Here is a 24382-nt window from a genome sequence, read left to right on the forward strand (position 1 = left end):
TTTTTGATACACAGTGCTTATCACAGCAGTTGGCACAAGGAGATGCTTCAGGAATATTGGCTGACTGACTAGCAGAGGGTTTTGTTGTTTCCTCTACAAACATGCATCTGAAAATGAGTGTGGCCCTGGGTCTCACCAGCCTGCTTGACAGTAACAGCTGTTGAGCTGGGAGGGAGTTCCCAGTTGACGAAATCAAGTGCTGAACCAAAATGAAAACTCATAATAAAGTAAGTCAAAAGAATCCTATTTTAGTTCAGAGGAGATGATCAGTCCCCAAGAAATCATGATCCTTATTCAACCAACAAATTCACCAATTCCCAAAGCATATATCAAGAAACATCACAGAGTTCTTGATGTAACTGTACTGCTCTGTGCTTACCTTAGTGTAGGTTGAGTTGTCAGGAAACTGGGATAACACAATCTGAGGACTTTTCACATCAATACTTGCTATTCCTATTTCACCTCTGGCAAGCCCTCTCCCTTCAACAACTGCTACGATCACTGAAGCAACAGAGTGAGTCGAGACTGTAGATGAGGACGAAGCTATTGGATGTGAAGAAAGACAACTAAATCAAACAAGAAACTTTTGATTTTTTCTTAAAAGTTCTTAAATCAAAGCATGAACTAGGGGGGTGGCTAGGTGGTGCAGTGGATAGAGCACCGGCCCTGGAGTCAGGAGCACCCGAGTTCAAATTCAGACTCAGATACTTAATAATGACCTAGTTGTGTGACCTTGGGCACTTAACTCCATTTGCCTTACAAAAACTTAAAAAATAAAAATCAAAGAATGAACTTTTAGCATATTGCTACAAAAACTAGAAATGAATATTTATATTCACAAATGACAACTCTAGGTGGTGCAGTTAAGACAAAAATCAGATGAAGAATCGGGGAATTCTCTGCTCTACTGCTTCCTGAGAGTGCCAGGGGTCACCAGACTGGGGTGTTGTACAGCACAGGTGAAGAGGGTGTGTCAAATGTTAATCCCTAAGTTCTGCTAAGTCACAGTCAATCATAAATTTGCGAATTTGTTTCAACAGGTAAATCAGGGCAGAAAATATACTTTCCTTTTTGTTTAACAGCGAAGGGACACTGAGGCAGACCCTGAGCCCACCCAATAGTCAGAACCCTGGCTAGGGAGCTGGCCCACACAAGCGCTACTCCTCTCGGGGTTCATTCCCAAGATAGTAGTTTTTGAATAGAATTCAGTGCAATTTCTGTGTCCATGTCTCCCTCCTCCTACTAGACCCCTCTCTTGACTTTCTTTGCTCCTGTGTCCACTAAACCACAAACGTGTATTTAATTTTTTTCATTTTTATTGATTTTGTTAAATTACAAGTAATTACACATAAAAATTTTTAACATTTATCTTAGAAAATTTTGAGTTCCTCCCATTCCTCCTTCTACAATACAATATCAATTATACATGTGAAAGCACACAAAACAAAGGCCATGATGCAAAAGAAAATACACAAGAAAAATATACTGTTAAAAAATGCGTCATTCTGCAATTAAAACATCATTTCTCTCTCTGGGGTAGAGAGCATTTTTCATCATGGAATTCATTTGGAATTGTCTTGGATCATTGTATTGCTCTGAGTAGCTAAGCATTTGTTTAAACTAATAAAAGAAGCATGAATGAAAATACCTGTGATTGTACTTTACAATAAATTCCGTATGCCACATTCCTTGACAGTAAAAATGTTGTTCATGTTAGTTCTGCCCCCAGCCCCCATCTCTTTTCAGCCCAGAAACAAGAAAGCTATCTTGGAACTCAAGGCCCTCTAACTCCAAGGAAAATTGGAAGCAGAGTCAGTTAACTCACAAAACTAGATGGAGGAATGATGTGGAAATACTTGCAATCGAATATCTGAGTTAAGAGAAAGGAGATCCCTGGCCCAGGGTCTCCAGGCCTCCTAGGGCAAGCATTGATATAACAAGAAGCTTATCTAGTTTTTCCATGTTACCGTGTCTTGGGTCCTCTTTTCTCTTCCTTTGCCCTCCTTTGCTTGGTGATCTCCTCAGCTCCCATAGGTTCAACACTCACCTGGAAGCAGGGATTCCCAGAACTATAGAGCAGCCCTAACCTCTCTCCAGAGCTACAGTGGTGCCACCATCCTTCACATCCAGTGTCCCCCTCAACTCCTTACTCATATTCATCTTTCAGAGGCTGTCATTTCAGTTTCATGACATCTCTTAGATGAGCCCTTCTAACCACTCATACAGCTGTCACAGACCCTTGGTACCTTCAGCTTGGACTATTTCCACCCCTTGGGCCACCATGTCACTACTCAGTAAATCCCAGCAGCTTTGGATCGCCTCTACCATCTTGTCCAACCACTTCAGTCTGCATCCACTTTCCTCTCTGTCTCAGAGACAGGGCCTCTCCTCTCAGGTCCTGCTCTACCTGGAATGCTCCCCACTCCAGATTGCTTCTCTCCATAAATACCTGTCTCAGCTTGGCTCCCTCTGCCTTCCCCAGGAGTCAACCTCCCATTCAAAAGGTTTGTAGGTGCAAGCTTGGGCAGGCTATTTCTCCCATTAAAATATGCTGCAAGTTCCTTGAGGGGAAGGACTATGTGTCTGCCTTTTTTATGGATCTAGCATTTTATATGGATCCTGGGACATATAAGGACTTAAGTATTAAGTCCTTATACAATTCTAACAAATTCTATGTTGATCACACATTTTCTCAGATACAACTCAAAATATTTTAACATTTCAATGATTTCTGGTGATAAACATAGCAATGGACTCTCTTTTCTTGATTCCACAGTCCTTAATAAAATTCATCTCTTTTTTGATGAAATAGTATTTTGACAATTTCCATTTGAATCAGTTTTTTTTCTGCTTCTTATAAATCAGGTTATTGTCTTCATTCATCTTTACCTTTTCTTTGCTTTTAACTTATTTCCCAACAAAACTTTAAATTTTTGATATCAATAGCTACAAGGAAGGAAAACTCTAATAAACTATGATTTACTCTTGTTTTGACACAAAATCACTTTTGGAATGAAAAGGGCACTTGTAGAAATACAAAAATACAATTTTACACTTACCCCTCTTTTAATAATTCATTCTTTCAGTTCTACTCTTCAATCTGCCAGGGTTACCTGACCTTACACAAATTATTTAACCTCTTTAGGCCTCAGGATTCTCAAGGGAAGATCTGGATGATAACATAGTATTCATTTAAACGGAAAGATCTCAAAATTCCTTGATTATTGCTACTCTCAGTGTTATAATTTATGAGGGAGATATTGCTATTCAATTGCTTGTTTGAAAAAGATCTAAGCATTTAATAGATTGTATTTTTCTTATGAGTTGAGTGTACTCTGCCAGTCAAAAACAAAAAGGTAATTTGATCTAATACTTTATTTTTTTTTTTTGCAAGGCAAATGGAGTTAAGTGGCTTGCCCAAGGCCACACAGCTAGGTAATGATTAAGTGTCTGAGACTGGATTTGAACCCAGGTACTCCTGACTCCAAGGCCGGTGCTTTATCCACTATGCCACCTAGCCACCTCTGATCTAATACTTTCTTAAGAGAGGTAGAGTTATAGAAATCACATTTAATGAAAGTCGGCAATACACCTGAGAATGAATACTCAGGCAAGCACCAGCTGGTTGGTGAAGGGCTTTAATGTTCATGCAGCATGAGAATCGGATCAGGTGAAGTAACTGGGCATGTTTAACATGAAGGAGAGAGAAGCCTGAAGGGAGGGACCACAATGATTAGCTCTCTTCAGATATTTCAAATGTGTCATATGGAAAGCAAATTAGACTTTTTCTAATAACCTCTGAAGACAAAACTAAGAGTAGTAGGAATTTGCTAAGAGGCAGATTAATACTTCATAGAAGGAAAAACTTTGTAAAGTAACCATGAGGTGGTCAGTGATCAATGCTTTCCTCATTTTTTCCCTCAACCAGAAAGTGCACAGACCATCCTGCCTTCAATTTGTAGAGTTGCTCTGGGCAATCCTCCTCCTTGTCCTTCCCATCCCTTCCCCATACACATATGTATGCCCACATGTGAAACATGCATAGATATAGTGGCTCCAATACAAGTTAATAAAAATCAAATCTAATGATGGCTCAATCTCGCTCCAGATGGTTTCTAAATCACCAAATTGGACGGGCAAGTACTTAATATTCATGGCAGACACACCTGAAAACCCAAGTGTGCCCAAGGTCATTTCCTGCCCAGTCGATCTATGAACATCTCTACAAGACAATGGAAAGCAAATTCCTTTTTCTAAGGAAAGCATTAATAAAATTCCATCAAAACAGTAAAAAATGAGGGCAAAAGGAGCCAGAGACATTGGGGTTCCACTTCCATCTGAAAGGACTTAAGTAGAAGAAACAAGTAAATAGGAGCTAGTCTGCCACTTGTGCTTCAGGGCTGTGATACAGCTCATTCCTCATGCCTTGGCTTGGCTCTGAGGCTGCTGGCCGTCACCTGTCCCCAGTCCAGCAATCCTAGCAAGCTCAGGTCCGGTGGTTGCTAGAGCTGGCCATTCTCTGCCCCTCTGCTGGCAGGGGTATTGTTTATCCTCTCTTTACAAGAAGGGCCAATGTCATCTTGGGGTTATGGTAATTGGATTTAAGTATGGCAGGGTTGTACAAAGTTGTCAACCTCACACTCTCTTCCTGAGTCATTGTCTAGTGGCAAGACAAGTCAGGGTAATAACACTTCCCATGCTTGGGGTAGACACCTCCCCCCATCTCATTAACATGTTTAAGCCTGAAGGGTGGGCCTCAACCTGGTTTACCTCATGCTGAGATGGCTTCATTTGGATGTGGGTGATACACAAGCTACAATTTTTGGGGGCCAAGGTGAACCCCAAAAGTGGTGAGCAGCCCTCTCAGGAGTGGCTTCCCTGAACAGTTCATCTACCCTCTCCCTCTGGTAAGGTCTACAGGATCACAGCTGCTTCCTCTCTAGCTTGTGGCTCTCTGAGCCTATTTTACCATTCTTTGTAAGTATCCCCTATATTTAGCCCTAAGCTGGATATACAGGAAGTAGTTAATAGATGCCTTTGTCCCCAGTCCCCCAAGTTCTCCACCTTGACATCATTCATATTTTATTGAATCAGTAATTCTTGAGCCTTACCTCTCTCCAGTAATGGCCAGGGCCTTCTACCTCCAGGCGCCACCCTCACAACGAGTCCCAGGGACTGACTCTGTGGCCTCCAAGATCAAATATCAACTCCCCCTTTCATTGGAATTTAAAGTGTAGCATAACCAAGTCTCTTCCCACTTGCTTAGTTTTGGGGCCCCTCCCTTCCTGGGCTCTCCTTTGGTTCACACACAATACCAGCTTGGCCCCACCTCTGAAAAGCTCTACCCTCTAACCTCCACTTCATGGCCTCCCTCACTTCCTCTAAGACCACAGGGAGGGCGGTGCTTTCCCTCGGCACACATCTCACGTCTGCCTAGTTGTCTTGAAAGTTCTACCCCATGAGAATGCAAAGTGTTTGAGGGGTCTGTCTGATTTTCACTGCCTTTGCAGTTTGCACACTGCCTGCACCTGGCAGTAATCTTCAATACAGGTGGACCTTATTTACTTGTGGCAGCTTCTGCAGGCCTGCCAGCTTATTCTCCATCCTCACCTCTACTTACAAGAATAAATTTCCCTTCAAGACTTTAGGTTTGTGGCTAGGTTGTGCAGTGGTTAGAGCACTGGCCCTGTAGTCCAGAGTACCCGAGTTCAAATCTGGCCTTAGACACTTAATAATTACCTAGCTGTGTGGCCTTGGGCAAGCCACTTAACCCCATTGCCTTGCAAATAAATAAATGAATGAATGAATGAGTGAATGAATAATAAAATGAAAACCAAAAAAAAAAAAACTTTAGGCCTTCCCCTGAGGGGCCTTGGATCTCCCTATGAGGTCTATGGATGTACATGGACATACTCTAGAAGGCAGAGCCTCGTGTAGCACACAGAGGAGGTGGGGAACACTTGTTTGTTCAATTCATTTGTTCACTTGAGATTTCCAAGCCCATTTGCCAGCTGGATCTTGGGCAGGCAGGGGCCTCTTTAAAGATTCCATGATGTTATTTTACTTTCAAAGTTGTTAATTCTGATTATCTCTACCATCTGCAAACAGAAGGATCCACTCTCCCAGGAGGTCCTAAGTCTACCAGCCAGCTATTTAATGACAATCATAAGCTGAAGTTACCTTTTCATAAAGCAAAAAGCCCTCACCTTCTGCAAATTTGTCCTCAAAGTATAAACAGAACTAGGGCCTTGAATAGTCTGCTAGATTGGAACCCACTTTCCTCAAACTAACAAACTAGAAAAAGGCTGATCCTTCTTGCTGAAATAAAAAAAAGGATATGTGCTTTGGAAACTTTGCAACTGGGGAGCTGCATTTATTTTTTATGAAGCCCCCTTAACCCTCCTAGAGTAGTTTCTGAATTCAAAGATTCAAGATGGTGGGCTCCCATTTGGCAGTGAGACATCTCCCAGTTCCACCCACTTTCATAGAGGAGCAGATGGAGGCTGGCTAGGCTCCTTCCATCCACACCTGTTTACTTATCCTCAGGATCCATTCTGGACTAGCTTCCACTAACTTCTGCTGGAATTTTCTGCTTGAGCCTGAACAGGGAGCTCATTATTTGTACCTAAAGAAAGCATCATGACTCTCAGGATAGCCTCTGAAGAAAGGTTTCAGTCTTATTTCCTACTTCAACACTTCATTATAAATTAAGCATTCAGCCAAGGTTAACATTCATTCTAAATGTGTTTGGCTTTTTTTTAAGGTTTTTGCAAGGCAAATGGGGTTAAGTGGCTTGCCCAAGGCCACACAACTAGGTCATTATTAAGTGTCTGAGACCGGATTTGAACCCAGGTACTCCTGACTTCCTGACTCCAAGGCTGGTGCTTTATCCACTATGCCACCTAGGTGCCCCTATTGTTTGTGATTCTATAGAAACAAAAATCAACTTGTTAATGTAATGGCATCACATTCTAGGCCTTTTACCTGAATGTCCCTTTTGAGGTGTCTTACTTCCATAACCTGATCTGGGAGGATTGCCAAAAGTCGACGGCGTCTTTATTATTTGAGCAAAACTGCTATCTCTTGCTGAAGATGAACTTGCAACAGAGGTGAAATTCAATACACTAATATTTTCTGCGAAAGAACTTTTGTCCCCAAAGTATGAATCTAAATAGGAAAAATGTGAATAAACAGCTTTAAACATAATCTTACATTAAAATCAATGTGCCAGTTGAATTTAAAAATTCTATCACATACTATAGTCAAATAAGAAGAGCTAGCATTTACAAAATACATTAAGAAAGATCTTAATTTAGGAACAGCTAAGTGGTACATCAGATAGAGCACTAGAGTCAGGGGGACCCGAGTTCAAATATGGCCTCGGGCACTTATTTACCTGTGTGCCCTTGAGCAAATCACTTAATCCCATGGCCCTGCCATGGAAAGTAGATATTATCCCCATTTTGAGGCTAAAGAAACAGAGGCAAACAGAGGGAGGCTAGGTGACTCGCTCAAGGTCACACATGAAATGTCTGCGGATGAGTCTGAACTTGGATCTTCCTGAATGCAGGCTCAACGCTTTGCTTTTTAATAGAAATTTTGGTTTATTTTTCCAATGACGGGCAATGGCAGTTTCTAACATTGATCCATTTGCAAATTTAGGAGATCTCTATGTTGCTACCACTCTCTGCCCCCCATCGTGGTGAACAAGCTGTACACGCACAATCCTATTAACAGGGACATCCCGGTATTCACTGACTTGGTGCTTTTCCCTGCGCGGCCTGCCTTGCCATCTCTGTGCAGGAGCCGCCCGTCAGGGACGCCCGCTCTGGGGTCTGCTCCCTGCACCCCGCAGTGGCGCGGGCGCTGGTGACGCTGCAGGGCGAGGCCCCCCAACACTCAGTTCTGGCCCACGATCCCCCCAATGTCCAATTCTCCGCCACTAAACATTTTGGCCACGCGAGCCTTTTCCTGCCTTTTGGACTGTTTGGCACACAGCGCTGGCGTTGCCGGGTCCAAGGGAAGGAATGGCTTTGGGCACAGCCCCGGGGGGCTCTGCTGACCGGCTGGAGCCCCCCGGGCCCGGCTTGTACCGCACCCCTCCCGCGGGCCCAGCTGCCTCTGAAAGCGAGAAGGCGGCACCATGCCCCTGCCGCCGGTGCCAGGCCGCAGCGCTGGCAGCCGTGCCCTCTCCTCGGGCGCGGCCCTCCTCCGCCCCGGGCCCTGCCCACCTCCGTGTGCCCCGGGGGCGCTGCCCGCCGGGCTGGGGCCGCTGCTGCTGCTGCACCCCGCGGCGCCGGGCCCGGGCCCCGGCCAGGAGGCGTCGCCGAGGGAAGGGCCGCGCTCGGCCGAGCCCCACACCGGGGGCAGCTGGGGGGCCGACGGCCACACACACGGGGGGCCCCGGCGCCCCGACATGCTCTCCCAGGCCCCGGCGCCGCCTCAGGAGGCGCCCGCGGGGACGGCGCAGGCGCGAGCGAGAACACGCCCCCCCGGGGAGCGGGGACGGCCGGAAGGGGAAGTGAGCGTGGGTCACATGCTGAGGAAAGCGGAACGGACCGGCAATCCCACCAATCGGAAAAGGGCCCGAGCAAGCCCGAGGAGGCTAATTGGGGAAAAGGCCTGGGGGAGGCGGGCCCCTGCCGGACATCCGGGCCTCCCCCAGGCCGCGGGGCGCCCGGCGCCCTCTCCCTCCCCAGCCCGCTTGCAGCCTCCGGGTGCCCCTCGCAGAGGGGGCAGCAGTCCGCGTGCGCCGGTGACCGCCATGCCACCCCCAAGCGGCCAAGCTCAGAGCCCACTTACAGCAACAAGGCAGTGCTCGCCCAGCTCGTGCAGCACAAGAACGCTAATGACCGAGCCCTCAGCAAGGCTTCTCCCTTTTGTTGGTTTTTATTAAGAGCTTATTAAACAGAAAGGCCATCTCTTATTTACACATCAAGAGCATCACATGCGTAAAATTCCACACTTGCTCATTTTTTGCTTGCTTCAAGTACCAGTAATCTATTGCGCTAAGAATTAGTTATCACTACAGTGAATCAATCATCTCAGGTGAGACAGAAGCTGCCTTTTTTACAATCTACTTAAGAACATAAATATACAACTATAATTTATTAAAATTATTGACAATGTACAAAATAAGACCCATTCACTAAAATGCTCGTTTTTGCTATATTCAAATCATGTTTGAAAAAGTAAAGGTGGTAAAAATACAGATCTCTGCCGCCTAGTTCACCAGTTCTGGTTGAACATTTATCCTTCGAAGTGCTTCTTCAGGCATGCAAAAGACAGGATTGACTGGCTTGATCTGTTCATCTCCTAACAGAGACAGCCCAGCAATTCCAAATAAAGTATGAAATGGGTCTACCTATTTGGGAAGAAAGAAAGATCAGTAACCAGACAATTCTACTGATACAACAAAAGTTCAATCACAAAAACCTGCAAAAAGCAGGGGCCCTTCAAAAATGGAAAGTGCTGCAAAGTAAGATAATCACATTGAAATAAAGGAGTAGTTCTTAAGTTACAAAAAAGCCCAGCTGAACAAGCCCTGGTAACCAGTCCATTTAATGACATAAACTTTATACTTGTAAAAGCTCAAAGTCCTAAACATACAAGTTAAAAATACTCTTCTTTCATATTCTTTTTAAATTGGCAGGCTAGTTTTCATCAGGTACTCTTAACAGTAATGCACCTGAGGAAGAAGGATGTATATTTATATTTATCTTATAACCTTTCTTTAACAGTGTTTCTGCCCAGCAACCATTTGATATAAAAACCTCCAAGAGTGACATAGAAACCAGTGACAACTTACCATATCTCCTGGCCTGTCTGCAAATCCTCCAGTCTCTTCATCTTGACAAGCCAAGATGAAACAGCGCAGTTTCTCTCGGTCAATCCAGTGAAGTCTTCCAATTATTTTCAAGGAAGCCAAGACCCACCAGGAATAACATACATCTGGTAGCTAAGGGTAAGAGATACAAACATTTATTTCTTTGACAACTTTCCATCTCTCCATTCATGCCAGCAACTAAATCTGGTCTGTGGATGAGAACATAGGCTGCCCTAAGCCAATGAAAAATTAACATAAAAGGAAAAATTTCTATGCTACCTTAATTCTAAGTTAGAAGGAATGAAAGCTTCCAGCGTAGATAAAATTTCAAAATTCAAGGTCAAAAGAATAGCTTAGAACAGCCCAGATATTCAGAATAGGCAACCAAGAAGGACAAGGGGGCAAAGAGAATGGAAACAATTTCAAACACTGTACTGACTTTCTCTGGAACAGAATTCCATGGGAGGTGAGAAGAAATACTGTGTTTTAAATAGCAGTCAAGGGCCTAGAAGGAAGGGATTCAAATCTGTTATCTAGCTGGGCTCATAACTTCACTGTCTAGGCTCTACCTTAGATTTAAAACAATATCCCTTTCATGGGACATAATAATTACATTTTTGAAAAATGAAATTTATGTTCTAAAAGTATTAAGATGTCTTCATTTCTGAATTCCAGTGACAGATAACACTAAAAAGAAGATCAAAGGGAATGGGCCTTGGGATCCTCATTATATTACCTTCTCTGGTCGTCCATTGAGTCCACCAGATGGCAACTGGCGTTCACAAAGCCACCAACCAAGCAGATCAGAATTGACTTGATGCAACTGGCTGGTAATGGCCAGAAATCCTGTGCAACAATAGATCTAAAATTACAGACATAAAGTTCATGTATATAAACTTTATCTCGACTTCCACATTATAGGATTATTGCTATATTAAGGATCTTTCTTCCCTTGTGTCAATGTATTTTGAATTAGTAACACACAGGATAGGAATGTTTAGTGTAGGACTGACTACAAAACCACTGGAATTCAAAGATGACAATTTTCAGCGGATAAATAAGGTGGTAGTGTGACAATGCTTCTGGGTTTCTAGGAATGGAGAATGTTAGCCAACTTCAGAAAAAGATAATATGCAGCTAGCTAACAGTATATAAATTGAACAGCACACCTCATGAAACTTGGTGCACGAGGTCAACATTCAAATACTGCCTTAACATTTCAGCATTAGGGTAAAAGTCTGATGACATACCTGCCCAGCATGGGACTCAGAGCCTGGCCTGCACCCAAATCCTCCATCAAAGTTCATGCAGGATAAAACAAATTCTATTGCCTTGTCAATATTGATGGCATCTAGCTTCCCCTACAAGACAAAATGTTTTTCAATGAAATTCCAAACACACAAGAAATGTTTAATTTCATTACTTCAAAACAGTAATTAGAACTTACCAAAAGAGCTAATGTGGCCACAGCACAGAAGGAAAATCTTGTATCTATCTCTCCTGAGGAAAGAAGACACCAGAGTATACAAGCAGCCCATTAGTAAGTACTTGTGCAACAAGATTTGCTTCTTTCCACATTTCCAAAGCCACACCATTCCTCCAGTTAGAGCCAAAGTGAAACCTGGGCTTCTGACCCTGCAACCTCACTCTGGATGCTAGGAGGTTAGGAGGGGAAGAAGGCTCTCACTACCCCCAAGGTCAGAGCTAACCATAAAAGAGCAATTCTAGACTAGACTAAATACAAAAATGTGGGGGGGGGGGGGCACAGAGAGGAAGGAATAACTTGCTCCCCTTTAAAAACTCAATTTTCACATCCCAATCAAGCAGCTGGTTTCCAGTTAATCCTTTTCCTGGACAGCACAGCTTGCACTGTGTCAATGAGGTGATGATACTGAACTGTAAAGGATTTTTTTTTACATTGTAAGGTAAAATACTGTCCTTTCCCTTTCTTTTTCACTCAAATATTCAGCAAGTTTGTAAAGTTTTGTTATTTCTAATCCCTTCTTTCCAGTACAGAGTCTTTAAAAAAACAGAAAATACCAAAAAACTTTACAAAGCCACCAAATATCAGGGGAGATTTACCTACCTTATCATCTTAGACTTGCCCCCTCTGATCCAGTGCTCAGGTCTGCTGAAATATAATTACTACAGTGCATGCTGGAACTTCCAGCAGACAGACATATCTCCAAGCAGACCAGCTGCTTAGTGGGACCTGAAAAAATGGCAAACTTAAAAAGTTTAATTTCTTTTTAAGTCCCATAGGACACATTAACTTGCCAGGTCAGCTCCTACAAATGAGTTAAAAAAAAGCAACCTGGCAGGGAATACTCTTTCCTTGCACTTAAGGCCTATTTTGACAGGGCACTTGTGGGTATTACAGCTAAACTGACAGAAAAGCATTATTACCCCAGATGTCTCCAGCAAAGGATCCATCTTCTTTCTGTAGACTTTGTACATATTCAACAACTTTATTTACATCAATAACATTAAGACTATCATAAAGAGTAAGAATCTGCAAAATAAAAAATGCAGTAATTACTAAATTTTATGTCACTATCTTCATAATAGATTTTCCAGAAACAGTTCAATTTCCTGAATTCAAATTACTTTCCAAATTCATTTTAGGAAAAAAATTCGTGTTTTTTCCCATTTTGATTAAGAATTAGTGGCAAAGAGCAAATTTCAGTCAATTTTAAAGTAATTATTTAGTGCCTGCTTAGTAACAAAGCACTAGGAACACAAAATGAAAACCAGAGGCCATACCACGAAGGTATATCCAATCCAATATTAGTAACATTAAGTTTAAACCATCTGATCCAAGTGCCCCCATTTTAGGGAAAACTATTTCAGAAGGACATTCTCTTTCTCTAAATTATACAGATAAGCACTTAGAACTTTCTGCAGTTAACCTATCTACCTGGATAGGTACAATGTAAACTCCTTAAGGGCAAAAGAACTGGGATCAGTAATTTTTGGTACTGGCATCCCAGGAACTTGCCAGTCAGGTAGGCCATAGACCTCCCCTAAAAAGTTCAAAAACTCAAAGCAAATCAGTGGCAGAACAAGGTACAGAAAGAGTCTTCGTTTTGGCCCTCTCTCTCCACTTTTTTGCCTCAAACAGTGATGTCATTCACCAACCAACCATAATGTTACCAGGGCACAGTATCACTACATTAAGGTCTAAGCAACCGACATTAGCAATGATTATCATGAAAAATTAAATCTTCAAGGTCTCAGCGTAATTCTAGAGCTAAAATAGTGATATGCATCAACTTTAGATTCAGCTAATACATGCCATCACATCACTGACCTTGAAAATAACAAGCTTATCACTGAAAACCAGCCACAATTTACCTGAATAGCACTAAGAGTGTACAAAAGGTGAGGATCGTGCCCCAGGCTGGCGCTGATGCCGCCGCACTCATGCTGGCACGCCTTGATGAAAGTGAGGATCTCCTCTCGATTCATCCGATGAAGCTGTCCCATGAGATCCATCACCGTGAGGCCCCAGTAGATTCCACTCATCCTCAGGTACTCAGACATGCAGTACTCCTAAGGCGTACAAGTGTCCTGTTACCTTCACACTTTTCCAGCACATTGATATGACAGCACCCCCAAGGCACACGTGCGTGTTTAGGCTTTCCCAAGGGCACCCAGCTAGGGAACTACTTAGTGTCTGGGGGCTCGGGACCCCAGGGCCGGCGCTCTGCAGCCCCCCAGCTCGGAACGCCCAGTTTTGGCCTTCTCGGGCACTACTTCGGCTAGGGGGCCGCGAGGCTGCCGCGATCTAACGGCCAGCGAGGGGGCCGGGCGGCCCAAGGCGGCCCCTGGCCCTGCCCCTGCCCGGGCTATGCCACGCTGCCCCTGCCCCTGGCCCTGATGCCCGCTGGGGGGGCGGAACAAGCACGCCTGGTGCTGGCGGCGCCACCCCCCGGGCTTCGGCTAGCCCACGCCGCGCATCACGGACCCCGGCCCCGGCCCCACGCACGTAGTCGTCCTTCTTGGCCCCGTAGGCCGCGATGTAGGCCGCGTGCTTGTCCAGCAGCAGCGTGTCCGGCGCGTCGGCCTTGATGACCACGTCCTTCTCGGGCGTGCCCTGTGCGGGGCAAAGGGCCGGGCTGAGCGGAGGGCCCCCTCCCCGGCCCCCGCCGCCCCCCACCCCGGGGAGCCCGGCCCGGAGCCCCGGAGCCCACGCTCACCATGGCGGAGTCCGGAAGGAAAGGGCGAGGCGCGCCGTTGGCGCCCCAGGTCACTCGGCGCCTGCGTCGGCACGCACGCGGCCCCGCCCCGCCGGCGTGCGCGCCCCCGCGCGCCCCGCCCCCGAGGCCGGCCGCGCCGCCGCCTGTGCAGAAAGGCCCGGGAGGCGCCGGCGCATGCGCGGACGGGCTCCCTCCCGAGGGGACGGCGAGCAGGGCCGAGGGTGACGTCAGCCAGCGCCCCGCCCCCCCGCGGGCTTCCCGCGAGGCCCGAGGCCCGGTCACGCGGCCGCGCTCCCCAAGGGGCTGCCCGGGGCCCACTCAAGACCACGCAGTCCACAGGCTTTGGTGAAGCGGATTTATTGAAGCGGATTTCTTGCGGCGGCTCAGGGGGCGCCGTGACGGGGGCCACTTCCCGCCCTGGCTCCAGGCCCGCGCCCCCTCGGGGCGGCCAGTCCCCGTGGGTTAAGGCAGGGGGTGCGTCTGGGGCCCTCTCCAGTTCCCCACGAAAACCGGTGCCGAGAGGGGGCTGCGGCCGGGCCTGGAGGAGGCTGGGCCGGGCGCTCTTCTAGGCCCAGGCCTGGCGCGGCTCGCTGGGCCCCCTGGGCCCCCTGGGCCAGGTCCGCTCCCTGGGCCCCCTGGGCCCGGTCCCGTGATCTCTCCCGGCACCCGCACGATCTAGCACTACGGGGGGTTGAAGAAAGCGCAGGTTTTTTTCCCACTTCACCAGATTATGAACAGAATCGAGGCCCCCTCTGGGGTCACTTCCCGGCTCCTCAGAGGGGTCCGGACTGGCCTCAAGTGGAGTACTTGCTGAGGTGTTCCCGCGCGATGATCAGCCTCTGGATCTGGGCCGTCCCTTCGTAAATCTGAAAGACAGTTAGCCTTTGGTTAGCCTCCGCCCCGGTGCTGCCCCACGGCCTCCACGAGGGCCCGGCCCCCCTTTGGGCAGCCACGGCCACCTCTCCTTCGGAGACACCGTGGAAGATGCCCTGGGAGTCCCCAAAGGAGCGCAGGAAGTTGTCTCTTATCAAAAAGCAAACCATCTGGATGTCAGCACGGCTTTTCTTGACATCAGGAGGTGCTGGCCCGGGTCAGGAAGGGCTTTCTTTGACCCTGGAGCCACTGAGGTGGGCCGAGGAGAAAGGTGTCAGAGGGACCAAAGGCCATACGGCCTGGGGGCCAGTGCCTAGAGACCCGAGTGATGGGGCTGCCCAGATGACTGGAGCTTAGTCTACAGTCTCACAATGCCACAAAACACAACATATGAGAAGAGACACTGCCCCAAGGGCGCTGGAGTGCCCCCAGCTCACATCTGGTCTCAGGTACTGCCCAGGGTGCCCCAGCTCACTTCACCTTACTTGCCTCGGTTTCCTCATCCATCAAACAAGCCTGAGAAGGAAATCTCAAACTCTCCAGTATCCTTGCCAGGAAAACCCCAAGCAGGGTCAGGAACGGGCCTCAACCACACAACTTGTCAAAATTCAGCTAAGATATCAGAGGATGACAAATAATAACAGAGGCTATTTATGATCTGCATCTCAGTCCCTTGCACTAAGTAGGCACTGACCCAATTCACAGGACTCTGAGGAGATGAATCAAGCCCTGCTAGGTCATTTGCCAGAACTGAGGATCCGTGGCTAGTGAACACTGCCCTCTTGTCCGGGCAATCCCTCAGGGGCTGACTACGGGTGCTGGCGGTGCGCCCAGTGACTAGTCCCTCACACAGCCTCAATTTGCCTACAATTTAGGCACAGCTCATTTCCACGGGGTCAGGGCCTGTCCTTTTGGCCTCCTCAGTGGCCAACACAGTGAGGAAAGTATAAGGGGAGTCCCCACTTTCTAGGGTAAAGGTTCAACTTCTTTTTTTCATTGTTTTTTTTTTTTTTTAGGTTTTTGCAAGGTAAATGGGGTTAAGTGGCTTGCCCAAGGCCACACAGCTAGGTAATTATGAAGTGTCTGAGACCGGATTTGAACCCAGGTACTCCTGACTCCAAGGCTGGTGCTTTATCCACTATGCCACCTAGCCACCCCTAAGATTCAACTTCTAAAGGGAAAGTCAGCTAGGCCATTTTTCTGTTCATAATCCATGTGCTGTTAGAAAACTTAGTCTAGGTGCAGATGGATCACTGCCAAGGCTGGTCTAATGACAGCCTAGCAAATCCCCCATTTCCTCCAAGTGGTCATTCTGCAAACAAATTTAAAAAATTGAAGTAGCCCCTGGGGTCACACCAGAACCAAATGAAAGGGGGATGAGACTCCAAAGAGGACTGACATCATATCCATGCTCTTCTCATGTTTGTGGGGTAAAGACTCTGGGAACATTAATTCATTTAGGTGATTTAAAATAAGGTATTTAATTCTCAAATAGGGAGCTATGCTCTTGTAAACATCTAATTATAAAAAAACTGACCTGATATATTTTGGCATCTCTCATCAGTTTTTCTACTGGATATTCACTGTTAAATCCATTGCCTCCAAAAATCTGCACAGCATCACTAGCCAGCTGGTTTGCAATGTCGCCAGCAAATGCTTTGGCAATGGAAGCATAGTAGGTATTGCGACGGCCCGAGTCGACTTCCCATGCTGCCCGTTGGTAACTCAATCTGGCTAGTTCCACCTTCATCGCCATTTCAGCCAGCAAAAAGGACACTGCCTGGTGCTAAGGTTAATGAAGAAAAAAAGAGCACGACATGTCATTCATCTAAAGTAGAAAAAAAAATCACAAAAGAATAAAAACATGCTGCTGCTGTTTTTTTTCTGACTACAATCTATTGGTAAAGGCATGAATTTGATTTCTGTCAAAAATATAAAACATTTAAGAATTATGATAAACTTAATTATCACCATTCAATAACCAAGAAAAAAATTCTAAATAAACAATCTTTAACGGACATATTGAGTTCATTTTTTAGTCATTTTATTCTTTGTGGGTATTTTGTTTTCAGCTCTCTTGCTCCTCTCTCCTTACCATTCTTCCTAATAAAGTCTTTAAAAAGGCAAATCAGCAGAACCAAGAAAACTCTCCCTCCTCCTCATGGTGACGATGCAGTTCTGAGTTTTTCTCATCTTTGGGACTGAGGCTGGTCTCTACAGCTGCATTTTAGTTTTTGAGGCTTGTGTCACTGGGCATTTGATTTTCCCAGGTTTGCTTCACTCAAATGTGCCTCATGTCATCTGAGACTTTGCATGCTTCTTTATCTTTTTTTTTAACAGCCCCTGTACTCCCCCCACCTCCCCATCAAATAATTCATTCCTTGCATGAGCCACAATTTGTTATTTGTCCACAGATAGGGTCAAAGAAGGATGACAACCAATTCCAAGTGGCTGACCCTCCCCATGGGGCTATAGCCTTGGTTGCCACTTGTCTTCCTGCTCCCAGCCCCTAGCAGATGCTCATGCACTTGCAAAGCTGAGCTTGAGGGAAGACATGGATCATCCCTTTGTGTAAATCCCCCTCCCAATATTGACCTTGATATAAGATCTGTGGAGTATCATGGTTTATCTATTTTAGCCACAATTTGTATTATGAGTTCTGGTCAATGGTGATTAATGCTGCCTTTCTAAAACTACAGATGAGTATCAAGAAAAAGAGAGGCCTGTTATAGTAAAACTCAACCCCCTGGCTGGCCTCTACCAGGGAGTGGGTCTGACAGTTTCATCTCAGAGAGAATTCTAGAAAAAGGCAGTGAATGACAGACCCACTTCCCCAGGAACATAAGTTCCTGTCTAGAAAGAGAATTAAGTGCAAATAAAAAAGTAGAAGAAATTCAAAAGGAAACCCATTTCAATATAAGGCATCTCATCTTTTAATAACTCTTTGCAGTTCATTCCATTACTGAGGCTTTGTCTTCCTTAGAGCAGCCCTTGACGTGGGGCCTGTGGTCAGTCAGCGGCACATCCTGTCTGACCCAAGCCTAAAGACCTCTCTGAGAAGGTGAAGAAAGCCTAGGGAATGCTTTAACAACAGCTCTTCTTGGGGAGGCTGAGGCCCAGCTCGACCCCAATCTCCAGAAGCCCAGGATAGATCCCTGAGCCACTCTTCCCCTCCAAGGGAGAGGAGACTATGATTTCTAAGGTGATCATACCTGCACAAGGGGCCTTCCAAAGGTCTTCCTCTCCAAGGCGTACTTGCTAGCTTCATCCAAAGCTCTCTGCGCAAGCCCAACAGCACCAGCAGCGACCTGTGGGTGTGAGAGAATATCAAAGAAAGTTGTAATTTGTAAAAGCTGCTCAATATTCTTTGATGCAACATCACCACCAGATCTGTATTCTCATAGAGATCATAAGAAAGGAAAAAAGGACCTGCATGGGCAAAAATCTTTATATTCACTCTTTTGGTCATAGCAAAATATGGGCAAGTGAGGGGATGCCCATCAATTGGGGAATAGCTGAACAAGTTATGGGATAGGAATGTCAAGAAATACTATTTTGCAATAAGAAAAAGGCAAATTTCAGAAAAACCTAGAAAGACTTGTATGAACTGATGTGAAATTGAGCAGAACCAGGAAAACACAGTACAGACTATCAACAACACTGTGATGATCAACCCTGAACGGCCCAGCTCTTCTCAATGATCCAAGACAAGTACAAAGGATTGACAAAGAAGAATGCCATCCGTATCCAGATAAAGAACTGATGAACTCTGAATGAGGAGTGAAGCACTTTTCTCATTTTATTTTTTTGAGGCTTTTTTCCTTTTAATCTGTTTCTTCTTTCACAACTAAGACTAAAATGGAAATATGTTTAACATAACTGTACATATTTTAGGAAGAGGGGAGGGAGAAAATTTGGAACCTAAAAATTGTAAAAATGAATGCTAAAATTTGTCTTGGTATGTAACTTGGGAAAAAATCCTATTTTAAAAGGCTTTTTAAAAAGCCTTCCTACACAGATAGAGATAGGGAGTCCTGTTTGCAGGGGGTTCTCCCTGGGCCTCTCCAGTAGTACAAACCACTTATTTGTTACCCACATGGCTCTGCTAAAGGTAAAAACAAAATCCAGTGACATGTTTACTCACTGGAGGTCTGGTTTTATCAAAAGCACCCATTGCGATTTTGAAGCCAGTGCCTTCCTCAATGAGGACATTCTCCTTGGGCACAACCACGTCTTCAAAGACAATGCCTCTGGTGTCTGAGCATCGCTGGCCCATGTTCATCTCCTGAAAAGGACAGTGACAACCAAAGACATTTAATAAGGAAAGTTTGTAGACTACATTTGCATATATTTCCATTTTTTTAAATGTAGAAAGCTCTAAGGAAAGAGCTTTAGGTAAGTAACTTAAAACTTGCTCAAAAATAGACAGGCTCTTGCTAAGCAGATCTGTGAGGAAGAGTAAATACACTGGAAGAGAAAGCCACAATCTAAAAGGATCACAAGAGTCTAAAATAATGGGCCCAGGTGAAAAGGAGTCAATGGAAAGTTGCACATGGATTAACAATGACAAGAATACAAGTGCAGATGGAAACCAGAGGTTGGTTTGTGTGACACCCAGCCCTTGTTCTGGGGGACTGCAAGTTACTGGCCTTCCAGGTCATGGGCCTCTGCTAAGGCCAACCTATACCCTCATCTCCAGCAGACTGCCTCCCCCACTGGCCCCTCTCTTCCCCAGGCCCATCTTCTTTCTGGACACAGCCCAGTCTGAAGGCCTCTTGAGATCCTTCCTCCCCTGGCAGATTTCTCCTGACCAGCTCTGCTCCACCGAGAAATCCTGTCATGGGGGCCTCATCACTCACCTGACAGACTACCAATGGCCTCTTCCTGATCCCCCTCTTTGACACGATGATCCTTCCTCCCCCAATCTTCTCCTCTTGGTTTTCCTCTCCTCCTCTGGTGGCTTTTTAATCTAGATCATCCTTGCTAACTGTGCCAGGCCCCCCAAGCCCTGTCTTCTCTTTTTTCTCCATGCTCCCTCACTTGGTGATCTCGTCAGCTCTCATAGGTTAAATAACCATCTCTTTCTAGATGATTCCCTCCATCTAAATACTTGACCCTATATGCAACAATCTATTGGCCACTTTGACCCAAAATCTTGTTGGCATTTCACATTCAACAAATGCAGAGTGGATCTTCTCAACCTCCCCTGGAAACGTATCCTCTTCTGAATTTCCCCGTTACTGTTGAGTACCCCTGTTCTTCCCCAGATTTGGACCCTTGCTCTTGCTCCTCCCACATATCCAACTTTTTGCACGTGGCTGTCCCTCCTGCCAAGCCTCCACTGGATCTCAAGACCAGTCCTTCCTGACTACTCCAGCCACAGCCATTTCCTCTGATCCTCCTGTTGTATGGTACCCATGTAGATATGCTGCCTCCCCCATCAGAATGGAAGCTGTCAGGGCCAGGGCAGGGCTCCACTCCAGAACAGGTGAGGGGCCGCTAACAAGAAAGCCCTTAATAAGTGCTTCTTGTCAGGTGGCTTTACTAGCCTTGGGTGGGACCAAGATAAGTTAAGGTGGGATAATAACTGGAGGTGACACGTTTTTGAGTCCTCAAGGATCACTTTTCAAGATTTCAAAGTGGAGAAGATGATTCCAAGATAGTGTTATTACCCAAAGGGTATCTATTTACCTAGTTGGCTGTCCTCTCCTATAAATTCCCTTGTCCAGGATTCAGATATTCTTTTTTTTTTAAACAATTCATCTTTTTTTTTTTTTAACTTTTAAAAATATTTTATTTAGGGCAATTGGGCTAAAGTGACTTGCCCAAGGTCATAGAGCTAAGGCCAAATTTGAACTCAGGTCCTCCTGACTCCAGGGCTGATTTTCTAGCCACTGTGCTGCCTAGCTGCCACGATTCAAGGTATTCTTGATGAAAAGGAGAAGAAAGCTGACAGGCTTCACAACCAATTTTCTAGGGTAAATTAGGAAATAAAGCCTGTGGCATGTCTCCACAGCCTGCAATAGTCTCCTCCACCAAGGGAGCTTCCATGGTCAACAATCCTCTGCTTGGATCCTGGGGAGAATGTGCTCACCTAGAGTGTTCATCAATTAGAGATTTCCTGGGAGAAGGATTGAAAAGGGGCTGGCTCCTGATCCTGATGCTTCTAAGAAAGTTCTCTTTGCCCCCTTCACACCCCTTTCAGAAGTCTGAGCTTCCCCCCACGAGCCATGGAGGCTGGAGGGGGCCTTCACAGGGTGATGTCACAAGAACAGGTCCCAGAGCTGAAAACCCAGGGGAAAATGGACTGGATTCTCTATTGAGCACACCAGGCTTTGGTGGCCTAGAGCCACTCCCTGGGCAAAAAAGCTTCTCTTTTAAGAGACTCAAATTCCATTAAAGATGTCAGAGAATTCAGATCTATTCAATTTCAGGTGACCTGTTGGGCTGGGCCTTTTGGACACTAAAAGGGGCTGAAAGACCGCCCAGCAAAGACTTGGGCCTGGAGCAAGGAAGGCAGTCCAGGGAACTAGAGGAAGGGAAGCAGCCAAACTTTGCACTAATCTCTGGCAAACCTTGAAGGAAGAGACAAACAAGGAAAGTGCCCCACGTGGCTGCTTTAAAGATTACTGGAAGATGTGGCAAGAGCTGTGGAGGCTCTGAAGGCCTGCAGGTCAAGGTCTGGGTCCACAGATGGGTCATGTGCTCTGGGGGTACAAGTGTACCTAGGGAAGCTGTGTGCCACTGGACAGGACTTGTGTTCATTAAAAGAAAATCCAGAAGAGAGAGAGAGAGAGGCCTCATTCATTCTTAATGAACATCCAAACCACATGTACCATTAACTAGAGATGGACGGACACATCTTACCTTTCTTCCAATCTGCACTCCAGGGGTGTCGGCCTCAACAATAAATCCAGTGAAGGCTTTACTGGCTGGAGCCTTGGGGTCAGAGTTGGTGCGAGCCAAAAGGAAATACCTACAAAATGGATGGGGAGGATGTGCCAGTTGTGGGGGCAGCTGCTCCCACCGGCCAACTAGAATAGGGCTCAGAGGACAACACTGGACATCGTCTACAGCTTGGGTCTTGTGGGAGGTGGAGTGTGAGCGTATGAACATGAACAAGGGTGAACATGTTTCCCCCACGATGCAAACCCCAGGAACCAGCCTGGTATCTAATAAACACTTTTCCCACAGAAACAAAAGCCAACCTTGGCTTCTTTGCCTCGGCATGGCTTCAGGGATGAAGTGGCCGCCTTTCCTGGACCTAGTTCAAGTTCATGATAAAGGGGAGGCCAAGGAAGTTGACCATTTCCCTGAACCCACCAGTTGGCTTTTCCACCGTTGGTTATCCACATCTTTTGACCATTGATAACATAATCATTGCCTTTCTTCTCTGCTCTGGTCTGTAAACCAGCCACATCAGAGCCTGCTCCAGGTTCGGTTACACAGTAAGCCTAGAAAACAAACCCATCAAAGAAGGCCCCGTTAATTGGGAAACATGACAATCCAGAATACTCCAACAAGTGCTGTCTAGAGACACATACCCTGCTAGTCTAAATGAGTATCTCAGATGGGCCTAAAAAACCCTAATTGCTGAAATAAATGCAAATGCTAAAAGAAACGATCAATCAAAGCTATTTAGATTAATAGGAAGCCACATTAAAAACTAAGAGTTGGTGGGCATTTATTTCCCAATGGGTCTAACAAGGCAAACTGGAAACTGCCCAGACCCTAAAGAAGATTGTGTGGAAGCTTATCAAAACATGAAGCTTTCTCCTTATTTTAGGGGGATATTCATTTTTATGGACAGGAAGGTTCTAGGGCTACCCATCTCTAGGGTGGACTCATCTGATGGCAGCAATATTAAGTCTAATCCAAGCCCCTTACTTATTTTGCAGACAAATGTGGGTGTGTCTTCATTTCCACCATTGTAGCCCAGAGAGGCCTCTTCCTAGCAGACTCTATTTTTTCATCAACATGGTTATGTAGTGTGTCTGGAGGTAAGAAAAGGGCCTGCGGCCAGGGGACCCCAAATCCATTTGAGTTACTCAGATTCAGGCTCCTCATAGGAGGGGGCTATTGTAGCCCTGCAAATCAGTCACCCTCTGTGGAGTGAGGGTCCCTTCCCTTGGGTCCTCTGCCCTCTCATGTTCCTTAGGGTCTTCTGGCATTCCTGAGAACAAAGTCCAGAGAGTAGGGAGGGACCTCAACAGACCAAATAAAAGCTGAAATGACTTTCCTTGTACTTTTGGAAATGCTCCCAGGCCCTGCAAGATGAGATGACCAAGTTTCTTTTGAAACTATGTTTTACCATTGTTCTGGTCCATGGCTTTTCAAAAACTAAGACATTTGTCCTTCCTCCACCCTGTGAGGCTGCTCCCATTTCCCTTATTCTTTTAACATTCCTGGCAGCCACAGTTCCTTATATTAGTCACTTTTTCCAATAATAGTGGGTGAGCTAAGGTCAGATCATGAAGAAAAGTTGGCTTTTCTCCTGTTGCTTTGCTCTCTTGAGCCATTAACTCCCCACTGATCATTTCTGCTTGACATTTCTCCTTGGAGGAAAATAGTGCTATAGCGCCTCTGCCTCTTCTTGGTTTTCATTCCCCATCATCATCATCTCACCCACCTGGGCAGAGGCTGTTCCTCCTCTGGCCCCTTTCCCCCCCCTGCCAGCCTCAGATCTTTCTCCTGGCATTTCTGGCTCCCATTTCAGAACACAGGTCACTCTCCCCATTTGTCCCCGCTTTCCTGGCCTCGTTTCCCTCTTCTGGTCACTTCTTTTTTAAAAATCTGAGTTAGCTGGGAAGCAGCTGCACAATCGAGTTCTGTGGTTTCATAGGGAAATGAGAGAAATGCAAACTGTGAGAGATTCAGAGTCCACATCATACCTATTCAAGAGTTGCAGGTAGACAGACCCAGGGGTGCCCTGGTGGTAGGCCTGGGAATGGGCACGACCATTGAGGGAGATCTCTGTGAGCACCCCCCCCCCTTTGGAGGGCTCTCCATCCACCGTGGGAGACCTGTGCTTGTCCTCTTTTAGTCACATGACTGCTCTGACCTTTTAGGACGCACTTTCTTCTGGTTCGCTTATTCCTGCCCCTCCATCAGCAATCTCCACAACTCCTGGGGTCCAGTGATCAGACTTAGGTTCTGGGCCACCCCTGGGCATGTCCAGAACAGAACTTGAACCTCTCCCTTGAGCCCAATCTCTCTCCCCATTTCCTTTCTGTCCCAAGTGCTCCCAGCCTTGAAGTCCTATGCTCTCCTTGCTCCGTAACCTCTACGGTCAGTCAGGCCATCTCTTTCCTCTCCTACGTCCTCCCTGAGCTTCTAGGATAAGTCACAGTTGCAGTCTCCCCTCCCCCTGATCACATTAATCCACCTGGGATAGTCTGTACTCCAGGCCAACAGCCTTCTTTCAGCCTGTTCCTCAGGTGGATTTTATCTCCTACTTTGGAGGTCTTTGAAAAGCACCCCCCCT

General features: G+C 46.1%; 3 protein-coding genes and 1 non-coding gene across 6 annotated transcripts in view; all 4 read right to left on the reverse strand.

Moving 5' to 3' along the window:
- MSH4 (mutS homolog 4) overlaps positions 1-8081 on the reverse strand; it is a 74244-nt gene extending 66163 nt beyond the window's left edge. For all 3 annotated transcript variants that reach the window (XM_074221147.1, XM_074221148.1, XM_074221146.1), the window contains exons 1-2: positions 6985-8081; positions 380-543 (exon numbers count right to left, since the gene is read on the reverse strand). In XM_074221147.1, coding sequence (XP_074077248.1) covers positions 380-543; positions 6985-7204 — 384 coding nt within the window. In that variant the 5' untranslated portion in view covers positions 7205-8081. The remainder of the gene's footprint in view (positions 1-379; positions 544-6984) is intronic.
- Positions 8082-9149: 1068 nt separating this feature from the next.
- RABGGTB (Rab geranylgeranyltransferase subunit beta) lies at positions 9150-14098 on the reverse strand. The gene is made up of 9 exons (XM_074221152.1): positions 14026-14098; positions 13815-13922; positions 13181-13378; positions 12233-12338; positions 11274-11326; positions 11077-11187; positions 10563-10688; positions 9809-9958; positions 9150-9364 (listed from the first exon to the last, which is right to left on the reverse strand). Exons 1-9 carry the CDS (start codon positions 14026-14028, stop codon positions 9224-9226), a joined length of 996 nt encoding a protein of 331 aa, XP_074077253.1. The 5' UTR covers positions 14029-14098; the 3' UTR covers positions 9150-9223.
- On the reverse strand, positions 13054-13137 carry LOC141515747 (small nucleolar RNA SNORD45). Its single transcript, XR_012476493.1, has one exon. It is a non-coding gene; the product is annotated as a small nucleolar RNA SNORD45 (small nucleolar RNA).
- A 268-nt stretch (positions 14099-14366) lies between the features above and the next one.
- LOC141512313 (medium-chain specific acyl-CoA dehydrogenase, mitochondrial-like) lies at positions 14367-22464 on the reverse strand. Its single transcript, XM_074221153.1, has 6 exons — positions 22222-22464; positions 21766-21874; positions 19043-19183; positions 18111-18206; positions 16436-16684; positions 14367-14891 (listed from the first exon to the last, which is right to left on the reverse strand). The coding sequence occupies exons 1-6, from the start codon at positions 22251-22253 to the stop codon at positions 14820-14822; spliced, it is 699 nt and encodes a 232-aa protein (XP_074077254.1). The 5' UTR covers positions 22254-22464; the 3' UTR covers positions 14367-14819.
- Between the last annotated feature and the right edge of the window lie 1918 nt (positions 22465-24382).

Source organism: Macrotis lagotis, chromosome 2 (genome assembly GCF_037893015.1).
Source record: "Macrotis lagotis isolate mMagLag1 chromosome 2, bilby.v1.9.chrom.fasta, whole genome shotgun sequence".
In the NCBI taxonomy this organism is placed as follows: Eukaryota; Metazoa; Chordata; class Mammalia; order Peramelemorphia; family Peramelidae; genus Macrotis; species Macrotis lagotis.